Source organism: Globicephala melas, chromosome 4 (genome assembly GCF_963455315.2).
Source record: "Globicephala melas chromosome 4, mGloMel1.2, whole genome shotgun sequence".
Lineage (NCBI taxonomy): Eukaryota > Metazoa > Chordata > Mammalia > Artiodactyla > Delphinidae > Globicephala > Globicephala melas.
Window position 1 is genome coordinate 5,630,037 of NC_083317.1, and position 15,429 is coordinate 5,645,465.

General features: G+C 45.5%; 1 protein-coding gene across 3 annotated transcripts in view; it reads right to left on the bottom strand.

Annotated features, from left to right (window-relative positions):
• Window positions 1–10,183: 10,183 nt before the first annotated feature.
• IGSF5 (immunoglobulin superfamily member 5) overlaps window positions 10,184–15,429 on the bottom strand; it is a 43,280-nt gene continuing 38,034 nt past the window's right edge. For all 3 annotated transcript variants that reach the window (XM_030835443.3, XM_030835442.3, XM_070045388.1), the window contains one exon: window positions 10,184–11,158. In XM_030835443.3, the coding sequence (XP_030691303.1) occupies window positions 11,063–11,158 (96 nt within the window). In that variant the 3' untranslated portion in view covers window positions 10,184–11,062. The remainder of the gene's footprint in view (window positions 11,159–15,429) is intronic.

Consider the following 15,429-nt stretch of genomic DNA (forward strand, 5'->3'; position numbering starts at 1 on the left):
TCTTCTCATGGACGTCTGGGTGATGTTCTTTCCAGCTTTCTCCATCCTAGGCAGGAGTGGAACCCACATCCAATTTTAAGTGGCACCTTTGCTGCACATAAATGCTGAATTCAGCACCGGCAGAAACACATTTTGCAAAAACACAATGTCAAGCCCAGCACAATAATTACCACGAGGCTCTGATATCACTGATAATTCTCCAGCAGTCAAAAATCTTCCAAGGAATGTGTAAATATCCAGTTAAGAAAAACGACAGATGGGAAGAGACAAAATGAATACCTGAACATACCTAAACAGTTTGGTGGATTCCTCTCTTTTCCCTTTGCCAAACCTCCTTCAGAAGCCACATGTGACTCTGTGGGATGGGGGAAACACAGAGATATTTTAAAGCTAAAAGGACAATCATAAGCAGAGAGTCTAAAGACTCTTACACTTTCAAATGCAATGCCATATAAGTAAAGATTATTTTGCATATGAGTAAAAATTATTTTGCAATGTCTACTTTACTTTTCTGAAATTAAGTTCATAGATAATGTAACTTAACTACATACCTAAATTTCAAAATAAAAAACTCCAACATAATGCCCTGTGTATGATATAAAGGAGGTATACACTAATTATTAGAGAAATGCAAATCAAAACTACAATGAGATACCACCTCACACAGGTCAGAAAGGCCATCATTAAGAAGTCTACAAATAACAAATGCTGGAGAGGTTGTGGAGAAAAGGGAACCCTCCTGCACTGCTAGTGGGAATGTCAATTGGTGCAATCACTATGGAAACCAGTATGGAGGTTCCTCAAAAAGCTAAAAATAGAGTTGCCATATGATCCAGCAATCCCACTCCTGGGCATTTATCCAGACAAAACTATAATTCGAAAAGATACATGCACCCCTATGTTCATAGAATAGCAGCACTATTCACAATAGCCAAAATATGGAAACAACCTAAATGTTCATCAACAGATGAATGGATAAAGAATACGTGGTACTAATAAGAACTTGCTGTTTAAAAAAATAAATTAAATAAAATTTTAAAAAAAGAATATGTGGTACATATATACAATGGAATACTACTCAGCCATAAAGAAAAATGAAATAATGCCATTTGCAGCAGCATGGATGGACCTAGAGATAATCACACTAAGTGAAGTAAGTCAGAAAGGGAAAGACAAATACCATAGGATATCACTTATCTGTGGAATCTAAAATATGACACAAATGGACCTATCTATGAAACAGAAACAGACGAAGAGAACAGACTTGTGGTTGGGGGGTTGGTAGGGGAAGGGGTAGGATGGACTGGGAGGTTGGGTCAGCAGATGCCAACTAGTGTATATAGGATGGATAAGCAACAAGGTCCTACTGTAGAGCACAGGGGACTACATTCAACATTTTGTGATAAACCATAATGGAAAAGAATATGAAAAAGAATGCATATATATAGCTATAACTGAATCACTTTACTGTACAGCAGAAATTAACACAACATTGTAAATCAACTACCTTTAATAAAATAAATTTTTTAAAAAGTAAAGGAGAGGGCTTCCCTGGTGGCGCAGTGGTTGAGACTCCACCTGCCGATGCAGGGGACACGGATTCGTGCCCCGGTTCGGGAGGATCCCACATGCCGCGGAGCAGCTGGGCCCGTGAGCCATGGCCGCTGAGCCTGCGCATCCGGAGCCTGTGCTCCGCAACGGGAGAGGCCACAGCAGTGAGAGGCCCGCGTACCGCAAAAAAAAAAAAAAGTAAAGGAGATATAAAAGGGAAGTCATTTATAAGACAGCAAAAATAACACCCAGTAGGACAACACCAGAAGACATATGAAGTAGTCAAATCCCTGAATCTACAATAAGAATTACTGGGGACGCAGCAGCTATAAATCCAGATGGATCCCAGTACGCTGTAATAGCAGCTCAGATACTCTAAGTAGCAGTGCCATCGGTGATGCAGTTTTCCAAAATGGCAAACAAGTCTTGAGGAAGCTCCTCCCAAAACCAACTTTAACTTTCCCTTGATTTTCAAGGTAGCTTCATTCATAGAAAATTAGATGTACCTTACACACATGATAAATATACTTTATGATTTTTTTATTGTGAAATATTTATAGTGAAATATAGGCTCAAGTAAACAGAGTTATCACTTATGTAGATGTCCGATGGGACATTTGAAATTTTTCAGGCTTTTCCCAAGTATTGTAGGACATCTAGGAACCCGCCCTCAACTGAAAGTCACCAGGACTGTCAATCGCTAAGAAGTTCAAGCATTGCACCTACACCAGAAGAAGGGCCACACCTTTGACCAAAGATGCCATGACTCAGAGGTCACAGGGCAAATTGGCTGCAAGTCCAGTCGCTTCTTTGCAGGGTGTTTCCTCTGCATCATGTTTCTGGGGGCTTCTAAGCTCCAAAAAGGGAAAATCTAACTCTGCAACAACCCCCCCCCCAGATTTTTTTAAATCGTGATGATTACCTTAACTGTGCATCTCTGAGCCTCAGCTTGTGTCCCCTTGGCTGGGAACACTGTGGAACCAGGTGAGCCAAGGAGGGGAGAGTGGCCACTAACGTGTGTTTTGGTCAATGGGTCTCGACAGCCTGGAGGTTCTGAAAATTATGTGAACCACAGCCTAAGAGCAAAACCAATTTCCATGTTCCCTTGCTGGTTCTGGAATAAATCGTTCATTCTGCAAACATTTATAGACCACGCGGAATGCACCTGCCCCGATGGGAGCAACGCCAGGGCCATGGGGGAGCAGGTGGATGAGAAGCCCGCCCACCTTCACGGAATTTAATGCGAAAGTAGGCAGTCAGTAATTAATTACACAATTACGTCACTAATGCAATGAAGGAGACGCCTAAAGTGACATATTAGCAGCATGGAAGCATTAACCCAGCAGGGAGGGAGTCAGAGTTCCATTAGGGAAGCAGAAAGTTCCGAGTGATACAGAGTAAGGGATTAATTATCAGAATTCCACCTCCCACATCACAGGAGATGCCGGGGAAGAAAAGGTCCAGAAGCGGAGGGTTAGATGGTCAGAAAAGAGTCACTAACCAGGGCCTGCGAAGGGAAGCTGAGAAGTCCACCGCAAGCGTGGTCCCTGCAATCAGGCCCCAGTAGAAGAGTGGAGTGTGAAGCAACAGTCAGCAGCCACGCAAACTTGAACCCCGGGAGATACACGGCCGCCTGCCTTTCTCTCAGCTCACCCACCCCCAGTGACGCAGGCACCCTGCAGAAGCTGGCACCCTTCCCCCAGAGCCACACACACCTGCCAGGACCCAGAGAAGCCAAGGAAAAGGTCACGACAGTGCTGGAGGGGCTGCAGATCCAGCAGGCAGCAGGCCAGCCTCCGCAGGTGTGAGCTCCAAGGGCACGGGGAGCGGCTCCAAGGGCACGGGGGGCGGCTCCAAGGGCACGGGGGGCCGCACACCACCCTTCCACGTGCATTGCCTCTGGCCCTTCACGGGCCTCTTTCTGTGCGGGCAGCTCCCACCCGGAACCACAGCAGGAAGAGTGGCTAACTGACAGAGTACAGAAGCATCCAGAAGGCTTCAGCAAGGAGAATCTGAAGAATCAGCCAGAGTTGGACAAAGTGAAGGGAGGAGGAGGGAGTGATCCAGGCAGGACCACAGACGCCAGGGGAACCTTCCGCGCTTCGGAGACCACAGTGGGATTTGTACAGAGTGGCGTCTGGCCAGGGAGGGTTGGGGATACACCCAGCTGATCCCTGGAGGCCTTGGCAGGATTTTAGATTTCGTCCTAAGAGTGGTGGAGATGCGGGCGAGATGTTGCCCTGCACAGGCAGAGCAGCAGCCTAGAAGTCCGAAAGGCCTGGGGTCAGAAGGTGTACGTGTTGCTCTGTGACCACAGCTTATGAGCTCACTTTGTTCATTGGAACCGCACAGGACTGAGCGAGGATTAAGGGAAACAACCCATGAAACTGTGAGTGTGCGTGAGGCAGGTGGGCACACTTCTGCAAAGGGCCACATAGTGACTGTCTCAGGCTTTGTGGGCCAAATGGTCTCAATGGTTCAACTCTGCCATCAGGCCTGAAAGTAACCACAGAAAACATGTAAAAATCGACTGGGTTCCGAAAAAATCTTACTTGTGGACACTGACGTTTGAATTTAACATAATTTTCACGTGTCATGAAATATTATTCTTCTTTCAATTTTCTTCAACCACTTAAAAATGTAAAAACCGTTCTTAGTTCACGGGCCTTATAAAACTAAGCAACAGCTGAGTTTGACTCATGGGCTAGAGTTTGTTGGCCCCTGTGGTAGACACAAAACTAGTGTCTCTCCCCTTAACTTTGCTCTTTACACACACATGCACACACACTCATATATATACTACCATATACACCCACACATACATACACATCACACAAACACATGCACAAACACACACACATGCACGCATGCACACCACACAACTGTGAAGAGACTGCTGCCATGATATAAGCCTTCGTGCTGACTGCATTTCCTTTATTTCAGTCCAATTTGTACATTCTGAGGAAAACAAACAAAACTAGATCAACTGGAATTTTTAAAATTGGTTTTTGATTTAGACAATAATGTGCTATGATTTGAATGACCACAGACTTTATTAGCCATGAAATTGAAGCAGTTATTACCAAGAGTTCCCAAATTAAGTTACTCTGTGAAACATCCCACATTCTTAAGGTTTCTGTAGAGAAATGTAATCAATACATTCTGTACTACATTTTCCCCATAGACTTTACTGGAATTTTATAAAACTTCTGCTTTGTCAACACAGTATGATTACGAGGCCAAGCGTGAACCTCTCATTCTGAAGCCATTGGTTGAGCAATGATTCTCACAAATCTTCCCACCAGCCCGCAGGGTTCTGAATCTCAATGTAGTATTAGAAATAACGTCTCACTCAACAAAAGAAGGAAGACAGTTGTGGGGTTGTTTCGGCTCAAGACCCAGCCTGCTACCCCAAACTCTGCATTTTCCAGGCTGAGAAACCAGGGCACCTGCTTCATAAATGTTGGAGAGTGAGTCTTATCCGAGGCCGTGGCCTGTGGCATGATTTACAGGCTGTGCAGGGTGAGAATTAAATATTTACCATCTTCAGGGGAATGCAGCTCCCTCCAAAGGCTGCAGGGATGAGGGAGGCCTGCACGCACTCAGAGCAGGGCAGCCTCGGGCCTAAGAACTGGGCCATGTCAGGTGAAGACAGGGCAGGGTGTGTATGTGTGCATGTGTGTCTGTGTGTGAACATCTCCACGAGGGTAAGCACCAGAAGGGACTTCAGGGGTCCACAATTCAATCCCTTTGTTCTACTGATGTGTCACCGAAGACATGACCTACTCAAGTTCAACGCAGCCAAATTCCTTTCCCCCCATGTGTGTCCTCTTTTGGTAAATGGATTCATCCCAAGGAGAGGAAAAAGCAGAACCCTACAAGTCAAAACATCTTTCCCCGTGATGTCACGAGCACAAGGCATGTCTCCATGCCTTGATTTGTTTCCTAAATGTTGCCAAACCCTCCTGGCTGGGTGTCTTCTCCCTGCCTCTCCCATCCATTGGCCGCCCTTGCCCTTCTCCATCCCATGTGGACACCGTCAGTGGGCTCCCTGGACCCCTAGCTCTGGATGGGCTTGGTGAGCAGAAGAGTGGGGAGGTGGCCTCTTTGTCACCTGACTCCCTCCCTGCCAGCTTTCCAGGGCTTGGCTGTGTCCCTCTACCTGTGGCCCAGCGACTGTCAGAGACCCTCTCCATACGGGGCTGGCCACCTCTCCTACCCTGTCAGCTCTATGGATGGTGACAGCTTCTCAGACACACACATCCTTCACAGGCCTGCTGAACCGCCATCTATCCCATCCTATGTGCCCTTGAACCCTCCCTCCTGTCTTGCCGTTCACCTAGTCCTCTCGTCTCTGAACTCCATGTTCTCAACTGTTCCACAGAGAGGATTTTCCTCCGTCTTTGGACAGGACACGTGTTCTTCCCCAAGGGCATCATACTCACTTAAATGGCAGGCCCAGATGCTGACACAGCATCTCCTGTATCCTCAGCAGCCTCCATTCACCTTGAGGTCATCACCGCCTAGGAACTGGCAACGCAGCTTTAATGCCCCTAATTGGTTTCCAAGAACAGGGCCACATAGAGCAAAGGAAGTGCTTTTATTGGACCTCTCCAACTATCTTCAATGTGTTTACATTATGACTTGAGTCCTACTCGTAAGTAAATGATGAAAGATCCTTGACTCCATAGGGCAGGCTTGGAATCTGACAGCATAACCAGGGTCAAAGACCCTTGGAAGCATGGGCAGGTGTGGTCTCCCTGGGTAGCATTTTATGACTCAAGGCTTTGAGGAACATTTGTTTAAATATATCTGGGCCTTCATCAGCCATTTATTAGCAGAGAGCCATATCTATCTTTCAGAGAAACACCCTTGGCCATGATGTTTTGACTCCTTTCACCCCTTCCCCTTGAGCCTGCTTCAGCTCTCTGCACTGCAGGAGTGAGAGATAAATCTACCACATCAGCAAAATCCCATTATCAGTTGAGAGCTGCCCTGGGGTTTGCAGGATTCCTAAATAGAAACTGGAAAGTACACAGACATAACACTGAGAGAAAACATGGATGGCATGTTTGTGTAAAAGAGCCCACCCTTGACACATCTAGGTCATTTCCAAGTAGCTAGCTCTAGGTCAGCACTGTCCAGAAAAAACTTTCTGCAACAATGAAGGCTGTAATCTGCGTGTCCAATACAGTAGCCACTAGCCAGACGTGGTATTGGGCACTTGGCATGCGGCTAGTAGGATTGAGGAAATAAATCTTATATTTTACTTAATTTCAAATAACTTAAATGCAAATAGCCACGTATGTCTATGGTATTGGACAGAGAAACTCTAGATAGTTTTGTTTATAAAATATCCATACCTCTTGCAAAATAAAAACTAGCCAGGGGTCCCTTTGAGAAAACTTACTCATAGAACAAGCTACTATAAGAAAGAACCTGTTTACTTGTGACACAGGAAACCTTCCCGAGCCTGATAAATGAAAAAAATATTATAGACTGATTCACCAAGCACATAGCAAATTGAAGAAATTTCTGTGAAGATCATTCGGCATTGTTCTCCAGAGTCTAAAACTTGAAATTCAACTATATTCTACATGCAACCCCCCACCGACTTCTAAAATAACCACAAGAATATGATTCTTATAGCAGGCAGATGGCAAATATTCATTATACTTCAATATACTGTGTTTCCCAGTATTGACTTGTTTGAGGTCAATATTTACTCAGTGCCTCCAGAATGCTAGGTTCTGTAAAGGTTACAAAAAGTGTAAATGACATGACATTTGTTTTGTCTCGGGATCCGTGTTCTGTGGCAATTTGGAGAGAGTAAACTATGAAGAAAAGAATATGGAATTCACTCACTGAACAGCTCTGCTTAACAGGAGACCAGAAGGTCTCCTGAACCTTCTGGGCTTTATCCTTGACTTGTACCCATTCAAGGATGGTGGCAGGAGACAGGATCACATTGACAGGGAGTAAAGAAGTTATTATAATAAACAAGAGTCTCACTTTTAAGCAGTTGAATTGTCAACTTTTCTCATAAAAAGGACTCTTTGGAAAGTATCAACTGAAAAAAAATGCACAACATGGGAGTTGTGAGTTAAATTTTATTTGGGGTAAAATGAGGACTATAGCCCGGGAGACAGCATCTCAGAGAGCTCTGAGAAACTGTTCCAAAGAGGTAGGGGGGAAGGTCAGTATATATGTGGCTTTGGTGAAGGGGGAGTCCATGCCATCAAGTACATAATTTTTGCAGAAGGTTTCTGCTAGTCTCGTGAAGGTTACTTCTAGTCACGAGGAGCAGACGTCGCCATGAAGGATTTTAGCGCTTTTCTAGATATGCGGAGATACAAGAATTAGGCTCATAAAAATCATCTCCTGAAAATAACTATCTGAAGGCCTGTTCTGCCAGTTTTTTCTAGAGCACAGAGTGCCTCATTCCTGAACTCCTTTCAGAAGGTGTTGAAGGTCAGCAGCTGCAGTGGCTCATAATTTAATCCTTGTAAATCTAGATGGCAAGTGCCGATTTGTAGGTGACAAAAGTGATACAGCTATATTCATGGTGTTTCGAAATTTTGCATTTTAGTTCTACTCTAAAGAAAATAGTGACCAATTCCCTCACATTAGGGACACAGTCTTAGAAGAGGTGATCTTTTTTTTAGGATCCTGTAAGTAGCGGGCATATACAAAATATTTGACAACCTATAAAACAGGAACACCACCCAATCAGAGTGGGCAGTGTAGGGGCACCACCCAATCAGAGTGGGTAGTGTAGGGGCACCGACCAATCAGAACAGTACAGAACAGCACACAGCCCCACGTTGTACCAGCAAATACCCCTTGAGTTAGTTGTCAATTCATAGGAGGGGGTCCAGGGTAGAGACCAAATGTGATTTATGATGAAGAAATACTTTAAAAATCATGATAGTATGCAGGTACACATTGTTTTATTACTCTTTGCTTTACTGTGCTATGTAGATATTGCATTATTTACAAATTGAAGGTTTGTGACAACCCAGCGCAAGTCTATCGGTGCCATTTTTCCAAAAGCATTTGCTCACTTCACGTCTCTGAGTCCATTTTGGTAATTCTTGCAATATTTCAAACTTTTTCATTATTATTATACTCGTTATGGTTGTGGATGAAAAACGCTGCCTGCCATACCAGCAAAGGGTCGTGCAGCCATCAAGACCTCAGCCACTGCAGCCCCCCCCCAGGCGGTGCCCCCGAGGGGACTCAGGATGGGAAAGAAGAGGATGCTGGCCCCAGAGAGCTGAGGTGCACATCGAAGGAATGATTGCAATGAGCCCAGGCTCTTGCATCTTCCCATGCATAGAAAAGCAATAAATTCCTTAGCCTGAGGTGTCTGGTTTTCTTTAATTAACAGTAACTTTTTGATGTTCCAACTACCTGATCTTTGCTGCAAAACTGCTATATATCCTGGCTCCCCCCTGCCCTCTTTGGAGCGGTCCCTCAGGGTTCACTGAGAGGCTGCCTTCCAGGCTTGAAGTCCTCAGAAAATCTGCCAGGTAAAACATAATTCTCAACTTTTAGGCTGTGCAGCTTTTTTCAATCGACATGGTGACCTGTGATCAGTGATCTTTGATGTGGCTCTTGCAAAAGGATTGCAACTCACTGAACTCTCAGATGACGGGGAGCATTTTTTAGCAAGAAAATATTTTTTAATTAAGGTCTGTGCGTTGTGTTTTAGACATAGTGCTAGGGCACATTTAATAGACTACTGTATAGTGTAAATGTCACTTTCACATGCACTGGGAAAGCAAAACATTCCTGTTACTTGCTTTATTACTGTGTTCTGGAACCAAACCTGCAACATCTCCAAGGTCTGCCTGTATAACTTCTCTACCACTGGATTAGCACGCAGCGGTGTGGAGTGATAAGAAACATCATTACGATGAATTTGTGTCTTTTACCAGGTAACTTCAAGGAATTCACCACAATCTTAACACTTTTAAAAGTTGAATTCCATAAAGACGCAGACCTACTAGAGAATGGACTTGAGGACACGGGGAGAGGGAAGGGTAAGCTGGGATGAAGTGAGAGAGTGTCATGGACATGTATACACTACCAAATGTAAAACAGATAGCTAGTGGGAAACAGCCGCATAGCACAGGGAGATCAGCTTGGTGCTTTGTGACCACCTAGAGGGGTGGGATAGGGAGGGTGGGAGGGAGATGCAAGAGAGAGGAAATATGAGGATATATGTATATGTATAACTGATTCACTTTGTTACAAAGCAGAAACTAACACACCATTGTAAAGCAATTATACTCCAATAAAAATGTTTAAAAAAAAATTCGAATTCCACTTCAGCAATAGCGTGGTTGGGCCTGGAGGCCCAGAGCAGTTGCTAATTACTGACCATCATAGCAATCTGTTCCAACCAGTGCAGAGCACAGCCAAATACTAGCCTCTACGTTAAATATGAAGTGATGGGGTGGACAGCGAAATACACTGAAAATCTCTACATGAAAAAAGAAAGAAAATTTTATAGAGGTCTCTGTTTTGTTTCTTGGAAAATTCTTGGTTCCTAAGCTCTATGATTCTTTAAACTACCCCCTGAATAGTAAAGAGTTAAGAAAAGCAATACAAGTTTTTTGGTGTTTTCCCTTTTATTTATGAAAGAACATATTGCCCATTTCCAGTTTTTTCATGGCTGGAGTATGTCCCCCACAAAACATAATCCACATCTAACTCATCTGAGGACAAGAGAACAAGACTGATGAGGGAGCAGATAAAAATGAATGTCTTCATGTCAATATTCAATAATGAGATATTTCTCAAGGTGCACATTAGCTTTAGAATTTAAAATTACTTATAACCTATAAGTCCTGATTTTCTGGGCAATTTTTATTTTTTGCCACGCCATGCGGCTTGCAGGATCTTAGTTCCCCGACCAGGGATCGAACCCGGGCTATGGCAGTGAACGCGCCAAGTCCTAACCACTGGACCACCAGGGAGCTCCCCATTCTGGGCAATTTTCGATGTCTGATTGATCCTAATTTTTATCCTCTTTTTTTCACAGATAATATGCAATAATACCCACATAGTAAACATACATAAATATCACTTCATAGGATTTCAGATAATAAAAACTTCTTAAATGTCATGGTGGGATGTAGACTTATCTACCATTTGTTGGGTCAGCAAGCAGGAGTGTTGAGTGATGAGAAGCACGATCATGATGAATTTGCAGCTTTTACTTAGTAATTATGGAATTCACTGAAATCTCAAAACATTTTAAAAGTCAAATTCCACTTTAGAAGCTGGGAAAATGGATTCCTTCCGTCCCTATAAAATATCCATTCCGATGATGCCAGCATCGCTTCTTCTAGGTCATGTTGGCAAAGCTGGAGCCCAGCCATAGGATGATGGAGAGCAATGGCAACACCATTGTGAGCAATGATGACATCATCATGAGCACTGACGATATCGTCGCGATGTAGGTCATCAGCCAAGTGCCGTGTGGAGCCAAAGGGATGCTGTACTATACCAAAGTCACATTCCTGACCTTCTTAGGACTGGCCACGTTAAAGGAAACCTGTGGGCGACTTGCTGGGCCCAGCTGGTGCTGGTCAGATCCCTGGAGACAGAGAGAAAAGGGTAGATTGAGTTGGTTGAGATCATCATAACGGCACACTTGAGAAGGAAGCTCAACTCGTCAGCTAAGATAAAACGAGGGTGCAGAGAGGAGCACAAACGTTAACACAGGTCCTTCCTCTATGATTTTCAATAACACACACTGCAGATGTTTCCCAAGTACAGGGCCTGAAGAGCGATCCAATTCAAAGAATCCAGTGTTTGTATGAAGGCAAATTACAGTAAAGATTCACTGTTTTGTTTTTCAATATTCCTATGGAAATTCTCACCATTGTGTGAAAATGTAAAATATTTCTAATCTTCTTTAAATAGCACACTTTCTTTCTAAAGGAAAGGAGCAAAACTGAAGAACTGACTCCGTGTCAATCATCCACCTGTCTCCTCGGACAGTGTTCCTGGCTCTTACATTCCGAAATGTACTACCAAGCAGACCACTCACTCCTCTGAGGGGCCAATGCCTGTGGAAGAGTGTTGCCCTATTAAAATACATGCAGTGGACTTCCCTGGTGGCACAGTGGTTAAGAATCTGCCTGCCAGTGCAAGGGGACACAGGTTCGAGCCCTGGTCCGGGAAGATCCCACATGCCCCGGAGCAACTAAGCCCGTGTGCCACAACTATTGAATCCCGTGCACCTAGAGCCCGTGCTCCACAACAAGAGAAGCCACCGCAGTGAGAAGCCCACACACCACAACAAAGAGTAGCCCCTGCTCACCTCAACTAGAGAAAGCCTGTGTGCAGCAACAAAGACCCAATGCAGCCAAAACGAAATTAATTAATTAATTAAAAGTCATCAGTCCTTTACATAAAAAATAAATAAATAATTAAAATAAAATATAATACATGCAGCGTATTTTCCTGCCACCCTGAGAATGCTGACTCAGACTCCAGGGCACCCGAGCTGCATTTAACATCTTAAATAATGTAACTGGGCACCATAAATAATTTACATCACAATGGAACGTCAGCAAGTCTGGGGGGTGGAATCACGCTGACTCGTGGTTTTAATTCATTGACTCCCCATCACACAAGGATGCAGCCCCACAGGTCTGATGGGGCTACATTGCACCATAAAGGCAGTGCTTCTGCTGTGATGATGCCTGGGAGTTTTGCTGTCGTTTGCCTTTTGTCCCCATGACATGGTTGCACCAACCATTGTTGTTTTCTAAGTTTATCAAGAGTTTATTTCTGTTGACCTCAGTGGGGAAAAGATTAGCAGGGGAGACATCATCCAGGTTTCAAGTTATTCATAACCTCACCCCCCAAAACTGAAAGAGTCAGGAGGAAAGACACAGAATTGCCTGAAATAACCAGAAAAATGGACTGACAGCGAGTCAAGGAGAGGAAAAGGTGGATCGTTTGATTGAAATATTCATCATGATGCAAAATATTTGCAAACCCTATGACTTCCTATCAAAATAAAAGGTGCTTCCCTTTCCCATTAACTGTAATTTTCAGAAAGAATTTCTGATTTTATTTATCAGTTTTGTGCCAGTGTGTTTCGTGGGCAGTTACATCTGCGTTATCTGTACTTCACCAACAGAAATTCTTGTCTGGAAAATAATGTCGGTGTTATATATCCTAACTGGAGATGCAGCCAGGATAGAAATAATCAGTGTAGAAAAGCGGCATGTTTTGGTTTATGTCAGTTTGTAAAATCAGTCTCTTTTTTTACCTTCTGAACCTTCTTAAAATTTAGTGCATGCTCTGGGGTCTCTACAGCCCCAAATCCTCTTTCTATCCTTCATATATATTGAATGCGATGTGCCTTAGACCCACCTAAAACATGGGAGATTTAAAAAGTGTTCCTCAGCTATGGTGCCATGTGGTTATGGAATATTCTGGTGCTGAGACGCTTCCATTTGATCTTCATCACAGCCCCACCACAAGCATCTCAGATCCTCCATGCTCTGTGGCAAGCGCCATGCAGTGGGGTTGTGAACACGGATCATTCCAAATGCACAGATGTAAGCAAACCCCCAAAACTCAGAATGACTTTCCCTTAGAAACAATGCAATACGTGTCTGTCTTCACGCTGAGCCACAAAACAATTTCCTTAAAGCAGATTGCCTGGGGAACAAGGTAAAAATGCCCTTTCTTCGGTCGTATCTTCCAGAGATTCTGATCCAGAAATTCTGGAACAGACTCAGGAGTGTGCACTTTAACAAGCCCTCCCCCCGCCCCCAAAGGGCTTCTCTGTACTGAGGACCACGGCTCGATGAGCAGGTACCCAGATAAGTGTGTCTCCAGGTGCTGGCTGCACCTCCACGCTCAGTGAGCATTCTTTGGTACCCAGGATACAGGAAACACTTCCCGCATTTCTGCCCATTGGTTATAGGAATGAGGATTCTCCATCTCAGCCTCTGGTAAAGAGCCCCAAGTTCACGGGGCACCCTGGCAAGGCAGCGGGCTGAGAGGTAGGGATGAGCATGGGAGGTGCTCCAGGCGGCTAGCGGGGGTGTCTTCCCACGGTTTACAAGCCAGCAACTCCCAATGGACCTGGCCTACATCAGCCATGGCCCCCTGTGGCCTCTGACCACAGTGGCTGGCCTTCTATGGAGCCAACCTCCAGCCCACAGCCTGTCCCCAATGACACTGTCCCTGATGACACTGTCCCTGAGCTGAGCCCTCACCACTTCTGACGTTTTCAAGGACGGTCAGCACTGAAAGCGTCAGGAGACAACTGGAGATCTGAGAAAAGAGGTTCGCCACGACATCCATGCTGCCCTTCCCCACAGCAGAGTGGGCCTCTGGCGTTCCAGACCTTAACGGGAAGGATGTCGGAGGAGCGAGAGTCGTGGGGGGCTGGTGTCGTGGCGACGGGGTTTCACCCCTTCCTAAAGCATTAAGAATCCAGGCTCCTGTTCTAGTAACTGTTGAGCATAGGATGTAATTTAAATCGTACTTGGCAATGCATGATGAAGACGCAGCGTGTACAGGCTCTCTGCAGCCTGCAGATGTAGACACAGGTGGTGGAACTCTGGGTGGGAGTGACCCCGAAAACCGCCCTCTCCTCAGCAACTGTGCGCAGCTCTGAGCAGACACGGCCACAGACTCCAGGGCCTTCTCTCCTTGTAAGGGAGTCCACATGATGTCAGCAAGAGTACAGGCACCATCAACCCCGGGGAGGGGTCCAGTACAGCCTCTGCCCAGTGTGGTTACCATGAATGCCTTGGGACTCTGAGCAAATCATAAGTACTGGATGGGGTGAAATGACAAAGTAGGCAAGTCCATCTTTGGCAAAGCCGCACTCTTCCCTCCTGCAAGCCCCACTGCCATCTTACTATAAGGCAGCCAATAACACTTCAATCTAGCCACGTGTCAGAGCCCCCTCAGCTGGCTCTAAAAGGCAGAGATGCCCAGGCTGCCTCCCCAGCTCTACTGAGACAGGAAGTCTGCAGGTGGGGGCCAAGAGTTTGGACATCCCAAAGGCCACAGCGTGAGTCCCCTAAGCACCCCAGGCCCTTCGGGTTTCCCCTTTCTTGGATCATGTTTGAACGAGAGAGCCTTGAAGAAAACCCAAAGTGACCAAGATTCCAAAGGAGCCAAATGGCCGTTTGACCTGGAATCATGTATCTTTCTTCAGGGATTCAAAACAAAATGTTGCATCCTCGTCTATGTTTGTCAAATAATATTTTTTGTCATGATTTCACTGTGGTGATCAGTCCGTAGGCACACGGGCTCCTGGTGTCGCCCTGTTGGTGACAGCACAATGCTGGGCTTTGAGAACCTTCTCCACTGGAAGGAATTACTGTGTAAGGAATGCCCAGAATGAATGCTGTGCCAGACTGTGTGTAGCCAATGGCCGTCCACTACGTACGACCTCCTGCGATGCAGAGGGCAAATAAGACACCAGCCGAGCAGAAGAGGAGACAGCGTGGAGAGAACACGCACACGCGGACTTGTGAGTTGTTGTACTTGCCAAAGCCAAGATGGCGCTGCTCTGAGTGAGACCTGTTGACCCAGAGCAGGAGCCTTAGCTGCTGTCATGCACACCCTGTCTCCGCCCACAGGACTTGCATCTGACCCAACCAGCTCCACAGTGATGGAGCCTGGGCTGCGCTTTTGCTGCAGGCTGACTCACAGCTTGAGTTCTCTCGGTTTAACTGACAGGTTTTTCGGGACCTGAGCCTAGCGCAGATTTTCTGCAAAACTGTGTCATCTGTAGTCAACCACCCTGAGCTCTAACAAGCCAGCTTCTCAGGCAGGAGTCTCGCTGGGCACCTGCTCTGGGCCCCTGAGGCCCACGTGGGTGGC